Source organism: Mizuhopecten yessoensis, unplaced genomic scaffold (assembly GCF_002113885.1).
Source record: "Mizuhopecten yessoensis strain PY_sf001 unplaced genomic scaffold, ASM211388v2 scaffold11149, whole genome shotgun sequence".
Classification (NCBI taxonomy): domain Eukaryota; kingdom Metazoa; phylum Mollusca; class Bivalvia; order Pectinida; family Pectinidae; genus Mizuhopecten; species Mizuhopecten yessoensis.
In genome coordinates this window covers 189,931-200,491 of record NW_018408904.1, presented here as the reverse complement: position 1 = coordinate 200,491, position 10,561 = coordinate 189,931, and the positions used below count along the sequence as shown (strand labels likewise).

Genomic DNA, 10,561 nt, shown 5'->3' with positions numbered 1-10,561 from the left:
TGATCAATTTTATTGGCAACGATGTTTCATAATAACAAACAATGATTCTTTGAAATTTCCGTATATCGCAAGATAAGTTTTTGTTACAATATAGAATACGCATATTTACCGTTTCAATATAATTGCATAGAATATTTCCATGGCATTCGTAAAATAGTTTTTTTTTTTTTTATAAATGCCCTCATTTTTTACCAAACCACTCTGTCTGAAAAAGCAAAGATGTAGATGTGTAGCGAACAGAGTAACCTCAAAATAATAAGTACATCCGTGCTGGCTATCTACATACAACATATATACCGATTCAAGTTTCGCGAACGTTTCATTATGAAAGCAGAGCTTTCTCTTAGAAAAGTATTATTCGAGTTCAGGAAAATCTTGCATTTTCCTTAACTTTATTAATGCTTTCATTTGGCATTATTAAGGAATTTTCGTCCATAACGATTAATTGTATGAACAAAAGGGTGAGATGTATATCAGACTTTACATCAGCCTTCTCTTAAATTCCAGTTGAAAAATATAATTAAATACTGGTAGATAAGAAAAAAGTAAACAATACAATTTCTTGTTACTCTCATACTCATATCTTTAGGTTAAATGTTTCAGTTATAAATCCTTACCAGCCATACTTGTTTAATAGTTAGATGTCCAGCTGAAAAATTACAAAAACAAATGCTGTAGAATTACATTCAAAGGGAGATAGTGCATAATAGAACATATTTATATGGTCGAGGCAGAACTTGACAGTGTTAAAAATATAAACCTATTCAGAGATAATTTAGAATACCTTTCATAGAAATTACACCAATACTGGTATCTACTGTCTACATTGACCATAAAAAGTAATGTCTACATTTATATTGACCATGAATTCTGGTATCTACATACACCAATAATATTGTTTTTAACACTCCAAAATTTCGAGACACCAAATTATAGTGGTGTTTTCTGCCCCTCACTGTCTGGTGATTTGGCTTGATGAAACTGTCGCTAAATTTTAACATTTTCCTGAACAAATACTATAGTATTACTTCATAAACACCTAAACACTTTATTTATATCAGCTGCATCATCTTCTTTTACTTGGTGTAATTTCGCTTCAACTCTATCAGGAAATGCAATATTTGATCAGTTCGCAGATTATTTTGTCAGTATATATAGTTGGTAATGAATTGATTCCAGCACGGAATTTTATAAGATTACATAAGTCAATGGTTCTAATTTAAACACACAAAGTCGCTAACGAAATTATTACGCTAAAACGGCTACATGTATTTACATGCTCTCTGGCCCGCACTGTCAAAATGTCAAAAGTCTGGTGATTTGGCCAGATAAAACTCGGGCTCACTTTAAACAAAAATCGTTATTCCATTATGAAGTTTCGCTTCATCAGTTCACAGATTATTTTGACAGTATATTTATAATAGGTAATTAATTGATTCTACAACAAAATTAGATTAGATTAGACAAGTCTATGGTTATAATTTAAAAAAAATAAAAATGTCGCTGACGAAAATATCACGCTTTAGTGTGCTACATGTAAAGCTAACCATGCTTTCGCGTTACACCGCTGTGTATATTCGGGCGATTGACCAATGGGCAGCGCCGTCACGGACTTACGTAAGCTTATAATTACATGTTATAGCGTGTTGGCTATGTGTTGTTATCCCTGGATCCCGTTCGGACACGTCGACCGTTAACAGACCAAACAGCATTCTCCAAGTAGCAGTCAACAGGTACGGTGATCATTTTGTTGTTTATATCTGGTCATATTACATTTCACTGTTCTATCAACCATATATATACTTACATTACTAACATGAACTGGGTCTCGTTTAACAAAAGAACAGCATAACCGTGACTCGTGATCGTACAGGTATAGATAGGCGATTTGTTTACAGTTAAGGAGACCAAGCTTTGTTTTCTAAAAATAACAACCATGTAAGTACCTATATGTGTTTTCATGTTCATATGCTATAATGAAAGCATGATTAAAGATGTTGTAGGGTTAGTATATGAATGTTAATATTAGATGATATAGACTGTATGTACAATGCAGTGGCGGATCCAGAGACCAGGGGCGGGGGGGTCCATGTGGGGGGGAAATGGTGAAAATACATGGTTTCCTGAAGCCCAAAATCAACCTCTGGATCCGCCACTGCAATGTAACATAGAAACATAACGGTGACACATGTCCTTGTATGCGTTATTGATGTACGCGCACACAGAACCAACTGTTTACAATAGATCGATTGATTCCTGTGTTGATGAATACAAAGGACGTACCTGATATGGGTACAAATCGATATCTTACAGCTGTATACCTGACTCTTTAGTGAATTATCAGCTTAACAATGCTGAAATGTGTTATTAGCACATTTATTTGTTTAGTTATTGTATATTCCATCATCGTAGTATATAGATGAAATTTGTCGCCGATATAATGAAATAAATACCCAATCGTTAGTTATATTAATCATACAATGTCTGACATATCTTGAACGTCATATTCTGGCATTTTGACTGTTTAACACTTTTAAAAGTGGAGAGATCTCAATATTTTAGCAAGATCANGGGGGGGGGGGGGGGGGGGGGGGGGGGGGGCGTTAATTGCTATTGCTACTACGACCCCTATCAATAACATCCACTCTGTATATAAACAATGTACGTGTGTTCAGATATTCAGATATTTCGGGTTTGCAGCCGACGCATATACACAAAAGATAAGCAGAGCAAAGCCCCACGTGCCGACTCGCCATCTGGTCATTACGGTGAAATGTACAGCTACTGTGAGATATCCAGCGCCATGCTAATTATAATGACGCATTGGGAGGCGAGTTCTGTATATCACTATACAAGGCACGGGCAGATTTTGCTGCGGTGGCAACTATTTCCTTTCATTACTTCGGTCAGCGAAATAATGTATTCGCTGTTTCTATATTTTTTTCATTCTTACCCGTGCATCCCGAAATCTGTATAATAGGTGTCAACATGGTCAATCATTCATTTTGGCACATGACAGTTTTTATTTATTATCATTTTCTTTTATATAAATAAGTTTGAATTGATAGACCTGACCAAAGTTAAAACTGCCTCCTTGTTATGATCAGATTATGATAAAACACCCCCCGGGGACACTGTACTGTTGTTTCCATATTAAAACACAATAAGGTTGCCCGCGGCGAATTTTGTTATCCATGATATACTACCGTAAGGATGTACATCATGAAAATATCTGAACGGACGCAAAACAGGTTTCCGAGAACAATAGATTGGTTCGCCATATGTACTGAAACTCTAGATGGATCATTTGTATAATGTACATGTAGGATACCTGAGGGTACATAATTTGGGGCGAAATCCTAGACTTGTCGAGGTTGTTTAACCCAAATTATGCAGCCAATAGTGGACTATTTCTATGATACATATACGATACAATTATTTTCTTACATCCCATACTAATTCATTTTAGCGAGATGAGTATAGCCGCCAACTTGTGACAAAATCGCAACTTTTTGAATATTGAATCAATTTTAAATGTCCCTATACCACAGGAAAGTACTGAAATTCTAAACTAAAAAGTATATAAACACGGCAATTAAAACAAACTTGAAAACAAAATTCAGCAAAAAAGGATACAATAACGTAACCCTGCCGCAGAATGACGTCATCTCATTTCCTCTGCGTTGTGACCATATGAGATTAATAGAATCTATCCAAATCCGAATGTAAATTACCAAACACTAAGTTTGTCGAGTGTTTGTTGAAAGAGAAAATAAACTCTTCGGCAAAACTCGGGTTTGCCAAATTTGGAAACCCTTTGAGTGGAAGTCAATATATATCATAGGAAAAAGTACACCTGTCCAGGGTAAAAGAAGATGTTATCTTACACTCCATTTCACGTGACGTGACGTCACAATGGCTCAACAATGACGTGACGTCACGAATTTGGAACTCTCCTATGCCGCAATGCGGGAAAGGCGACGTGATGAAATTAAAACCTTTTACGATATATTTACCGTACACGTTAGAAAGATGAGATTAATGTGTATGCGCAGTTCGCGATCGGCCGCGCAGTGCGAGCCGTTATAGCAACACATGTACGGAAAGTACGGGAAAATGGGAATGAATTGGTTTTTTGATATATATATCAAGGCTTCTAAAACTCTCGTCCTTCCGGTCGTTAAGCATCGCAAAAAACGGCAACATGCGTTGCTTCGTGCCTGCATTGATGTTCTTTTATTGCACAAACAATTAATTTGATATTTTCAATGAATACCTTGGGATTTTTGTCGTATCTCCGGCAGATTTTTATGTTTAGAGACAATTCTACATTTTTTTAAAAAGTCGATGTTACTGATGAAATCCTTTGATGTCCCACATATTAATTTTGATAATTTCATTTTTCTTGAACTGAAAATTGTTTCCATGTAGTACATGCGCTTGGTTATTTGTCCTTAGCTTTAAAATAGCATAGTTGATACTGATAAGTCCGTATATATATATACCAGTTATACGTATTTTGCATTGAAATATTTGAATTGACGTTCACAACGTGTTGTGACGCGAATGTGACGTCACTGTAAACACGCGTCATCATATTCCGTCTTTGCATATAGCAGAGTTATCTTCTCTTGGGAGCAGGTATTGATTGTTACGTCACTTGCTTGTGAGAGTAACGTCATCAATTTTTGAGAAAACGACGTAATTTTCTCACACAAACCAGGGACGTAACAATCAATACCTGCTCCCAAGAGTGTATTCATTCTTGGATATTCGACTCTTCTTCAAGACCTAACAATTCCTCTGTACTTGGAATGTGGGCAGAATCCCTTCAATATATACTGCGTGATGTAATCATTATCCTAATTGTATATTTACATACAATATATCACTGATCAATTTAAGCATCAATTCTGGAGTAAGACCTTTGATTCTTTTGATTGCATGTATTAAAAACACTAGTCTAAAAAAATGTGCAAATCAACTTTATTATTTTCTTATTATCTTAAACTATTCAAAAGCCATTCATTTTGTTGTCCAGTTCATACACACACACAATATATATATATATATATATATATTATAAATCAGAAAAATTATCCTTACGGACGAATAAATATTATATAAAGAAACATTCTTAACAACGAGTCTTTAGTACTTTCATCTCTTCTAGGAGATTCTTCAGACTTATATATATAGTATATAATAAATAAATAAGTCCTTGCGAAGGAAAATATAGAATAAAAACATAAATCTTTCAGATCGTCCGCTTGGCCTTTCTGTCTTCTAGGGCTTCTTCAGGCGGATATATATATAGAATGGCACCTCCATTGAATTATGCAAGGATTGGATCATTACTGTTCCGCCGACTGTACATAAAATGAAACAGTTAAATTATGCAGAAAACTGTATTTCCATATGTGCTCACTGACTAGATCTCACCTATAACATATTATGGGATATGCTAAATCTGGCTGGCTAATTCGTTTTCGTCTAAAATGTTAGGGGGAAAATTGATATTTTCAAAATGGTTGCCAGTCCAAATGCATTTTCATGGTTTCTGAGCTTATTCTGATGGTTGGAATGAGAGAACAATACTCTTCCATGTCCAACGGTGCACCCCTGTGCATGAAAGAGGCTTATAACCTTATATTACTTTACATCATGGGTAAACACTAAAACCTGTTACGTTTTGATAGTAAGGGAACCACATAAGTTAGGGAAACAGAAAAGGAAAGGGAACCGCAAACAAGGAAAAACCTATGACGTTTGATAGTAAGGGAACCACAGACAAGGAAAAACCTATGACGTTTGATAGTAAGGGAACCTAAGAAAAGGAAAACCTGTGACGTTTTGATAAAGAACCACTTTTATAGATTATTACTTGGATGCTGTCTTTATATATTTTTTTATCCAAATGTTAACTATTTACCTTTAAAACAAGGTTTCTCTAATCATTTACTTTTTTTCACAGATGCTGTGATTCGTTGTCAAGGTGATCGTCATGGCAGTGAGAGATACTCTTATGCAAGGGATACAGGAATACTATGAAGCCAACCGCTACACTGATGTCATAGTTCAAGTGGGAGACCAGTCCTTTCACTGTCATCGGATCGTACTGTCCGCCGTCTCTAAGTTCTTCGACGCCATGTACTCGTCCGGGATGAGAGAATCCAGGGAAGACAGAGTGCGTCTAAAGGACATCACACCGCCCGTGTTCAAACTTGTCATCTCCTACGTGTACAAGGATACCGATGTCCTTACTGAGCACACCGCGGAGGACCTGTTCAAAACGTCATCTCTCCTTCAGATTGACTCTCTACTAACAAAGTGCGAGACATTCATGGAAAATAAAATGAACTCTGAAAATTGTTTGGGTGTTTGGAAGCTAGCTAGGGCATTTCATAATACAAATCTCGAGGCCAAGTGCTGGACATATATACAAAAACGTTTTGAAGAGATCCGCTTGACTGATGAATTTGTTCGACTTGAACTCGATGAACTTTGTGAGATCATTAAAGAAGATGACTTAGCGGTGATACGGGAAGAGAATGTCTGTGACGCAGTGTTGCGCTGGGTCGACGCTGAGGAGGATGAGAGGAGGGTTTCTATCGGAATCGTGTTCTCTCATCTCCGATTAACCCTTCTCAGTTTAGAATACCTATTAAACGAATTGGATTCGCTACAACTGATTCAGTCAAACGATATTTGTGCTAAACTCGTTAGGCAAGCAGTAAAAATACATGCTCTTCCCGCCAAAAGAAACGACCAGTGTCATCTGTTGCAGCCACAAAGAGAGAGGTCGAATAAAGAGACGGTACTGACAGTGATAGGCCGACGTCTAAAGGAGAATGGCGAGAGGATAACGGAATTAATTGCTTACAGCTTCGCTCAACAAAGATGGTATTCACTTCATCCAACACCACCGGATATGGGTGAGGAGTTCGCAACTTGTTGCCATGGCGACGACCTCTTCATCACGGGAGGCACCAGCAAGCTGAACAGCTGCTACTATTTCTCCTCAAAACTGTCCCGGTGGCGTAGCCGTGCGTCAATGACTTCAGGTCGTTACCGGCATTGCATGGTGTCGGTGAAAGATGTCCTGTACGTTTTGGGGGGATACAACGCCGGGACTATGAAGAGTGTCGAGGAGTACGACGTTCGGAACGATATGTGGAGACCAGTCGGTGACCTTCACATCGGTGTAGACGCTTCGTGCGCTGTGGCCCTGGGAAACAAGATATATACGTTTGGAGGATGGCTCGGATGCGCCGAAGAAACAGCAGCAATCCAGTGCTTCAATACTGAAACCTACGCTTGTACGCATGTCAGCAATCTTCCGAGTCCTAGCAAGTTTACCCGAGCGGTTGTCTGTAGAAATAGAATTGAAGTTTTGTGTTCAGAAGGCAAGTTGGTATCTTTTATTGAAAACGGATCTACCAAGCTAATCGGGAAGATCCCGAATTTCTACAGGAAAAACTTTAGTATGATACGGGATAACAGCGATAGTGCTAGACTTTTAGTTTTGGGTGGGGAAGATACCTACGAATATCGAAAGACACGCTCCGAGGGCACACACCACCGAGACATCTACGCCATCACTGGGGAGGATGTGTCGGTGTGTGAGGATCGTCAGTTCCCTACCATGATGGAGGTGGAGGGTTGCTACTACATGTTTATCAACAAACAGGAGTTCCATACGGACTACGAGAAAATGCTCATCGAGTTTGATGTGTGAGATAGAAGGATGTCTCAAGTCTGAAAGGAGGACACACAGTTCAAATGGCTGCACTAACGAGAATAAATCTCGGGTAGGGGTAAACTGATCTACAATATCAGTAAACAACTGATGTACATTATCAGTAAACAACTGACGTACAATATCAGTAAACAACTGAAGTACAATATCAGTAAACAACTGAAGTACAATATCAGTAAACAACTGAAGTACAATATCAGTAAACAACTGAAGTACATTATCAGTAAACAACTGACGTCCAATATCAGTAAACAACTGATGCACATTATCAGTAAACAACTGGCGTGCAATATCAGTAAACAACTGATGTTCATTATCAGTAAACATCTGGCGTACAATATCAGTAAACAATTGATGTACATTATCAGTAAACAATTGGCGTACAATATCAGTTAACAACTGATGTACATTATCAGTAAAGAACTGGCGTACAATATCAGTAAACATCTGATGTACATTATCAGTAAACAACTGTCGTACAATATCAGTAAACAACTGACGTACAATATCAGGAAACAACTGATGTACATTATCAGTTAACAACTGGCGTACAATATCAGTGAACAACTGATGTACATTATCAGTAAACACCTGACGTACAATATCAGTAAACAACTGAAGTACAATATCAGTAAACAACTGAAGTACAATATCAGTAAACAACTGACGTACAATATCAGTAAACAACTGAAGTACAATATCAGTAAACAACTGAAGTACAATATCAGTAAACAACTGAAGTACAATATCAGTAAACAACTGAAGTACATTATCAGGAAACAACTGGCGTACAATATCAGGAAACAACTGATGTACATTATCAGGAAACCACTGGCGTACAATATCAGTAAACAATTGATGTACATTATCAGTAAACAATTGGCGTACAATATCAGTTAACAACTGATGTACATTATCAGTAAAAAACTGATGTACATTATCAATAACCAACTGGCGTACAATATCAGTAAACATCTGATGTACATTATCAGTAAACACCTGACGTACAATATCAGTAAACAACTGAAGTACAATATCAGTAAACAACTGATGTTCATTATCAGTAAACATCTGGCGTACAATATCAGTAAACAATTGATGTACATTATCAGTAAACAATTGGCGTACAATATAAGTAAACAACTGAAGTACATTATCAGGAAACAACTGGCGTACAATATCAGTGAACAACTGATGTACATTATCAGTAAACAACTGACGTACAATATCAGTAAACAACTGAAGTACAATATCAGTAAACAACTGAAGTACATTATCAGTAAACAACTGATATACGTGTATGTATGTAGTATGGAATGTAGATATTTTATTCAGTTTTTGGTAGACATAAGTTATCAATATTTATAACCCAATTCATTTACATTTTTATATATATAATTGCGTATGTATAATTAAGTATGTATAATTGTGTATAGTTGTGTATGTATAATTGTGTATGTATATGTATAATTGTGTATGTATAGTGTTAAGTTCTGCGTGAATAATTTAACACTTTACGTGTTGTGATCTGTGTGATATGAGCCTAATTTATCAATTTTGATATATCATTTTATAACTTAATTCATTTAGATTTCATTAAATTATTTTGTATATAATGTATATATATATTATGTCAATGGTACCTTTATTTAAATCGACTAGCCATATACTGGCTCATATTTATAAACCTGACGAAAATATTAAATTATCGCTCGAGCAGAACGTTTTATATTGTGTTTTTTTTTCATCCAAATTGATCAACATTTCGGTGTTTTTGGTAATGTGATCATTTGCAGATGATTTATCCTATTGTTAGAATTAGTCGTATGTGAGTTACCTAATTCTATGAATATTCATGAGGTAAAATTCTCCGTAATAGAGATCGTTTCTTGCTGATCAGCGGGAACATGCTATCTGATACCCTCTTAGCCTGGGGCTTTTACATTGAAGAATATTTTTTCTCCGTCATATCCCAAAAGTCCTTCGAGGAGTCATCAATCTTTATTTTCCCCGATATGGAGATAAATTGTACATAAACATATAACGTAAACATTGAAACACATGCTATATATATATACACATTTACAATAACAGTAGACACTGGTCCAGTTCAGTGAATATAAATCTCAGGTGAACATTCACACACATTCTCTCCCTACCACGCACGCACGCACGCACGCACCCTCACACACGCACATACGCACGCATCATCACACACGCGCGTCTACTTCCTTGTACACGCACACACACACACACACACCAATCATCAAACGTACGCACGCACACATCATCACACACACGAGCACGAACACTTCCTCACACACGCACGCACGCACTCACCTTCACACACTTAAGCACACACCTCAAAAACGCACGCACACATCCTCACACACGCACGCACTCACACTCACACACTTTAGCACACGCACCTCACAAACGCACGCACATACTCGAACGAACCCTTCCTCACACACGCACGCACATATCACTGTTATGCGCTACCACCAATATCCAGCTAGTATTTACACATACTTATTAATCAATAATTAGTGATAGGATAATAGCCAAATAAGCTTTCTCAGACCATACGATTTCGAATGATAATCATATGTCATCACAGTTCAGTATATGTTATATTACTTTATATATCATTGGTAAGAAAACACAATTGTGGTTCAGCAAATAGATGAGTAGCAGTGCCTGCTCAGTTATTGCTATAATAGATGTGCATAGCTTCCATGATGAAGGCTGCACAATTAAATCTGAAATCGTCTCTGGTGGGGTGGTCTGGCAAGTCTGGGA

General features: G+C 37.0%; 1 protein-coding gene across 3 annotated transcripts; it reads left to right on the top strand.

Annotated features, from left to right (window-relative positions):
• The first annotated feature begins 1,634 nt into the window (after window positions 1–1,634).
• LOC110466957 (kelch-like protein 24) lies at window positions 1,635–9,487 on the top strand. 3 transcript variants are annotated; one of them, XM_021523781.1, is made up of 2 exons: window positions 1,635–1,733; window positions 5,975–9,487. In XM_021523781.1, exon 2 carries the CDS (start codon window positions 6,005–6,007, stop codon window positions 7,736–7,738), a length of 1,734 nt encoding a protein of 577 aa, XP_021379456.1. In that variant the 5' UTR covers window positions 1,635–1,733; window positions 5,975–6,004; the 3' UTR covers window positions 7,739–9,487. The 3 variants fall into 3 exon arrangements, with proteins under 3 accessions (XP_021379456.1, XP_021379457.1, XP_021379458.1); XM_021523782.1 differs by having other exon boundaries at window positions 1,657–1,756; XM_021523783.1 differs by lacking the exon at window positions 1,635–1,733 and adding an exon at window positions 1,918–1,938.
• The last annotated feature ends 1,074 nt before the right edge of the window (window positions 9,488–10,561 follow it).

Bases quoted from the DNA above. Each gene is read 5' to 3' on its own strand.
- LOC110466957 (XM_021523781.1), top strand. From the start codon at position 6,005: ATGGCAGTGAGAGATACTCTTATGCAAGGGATACAGGAATACTATGAA.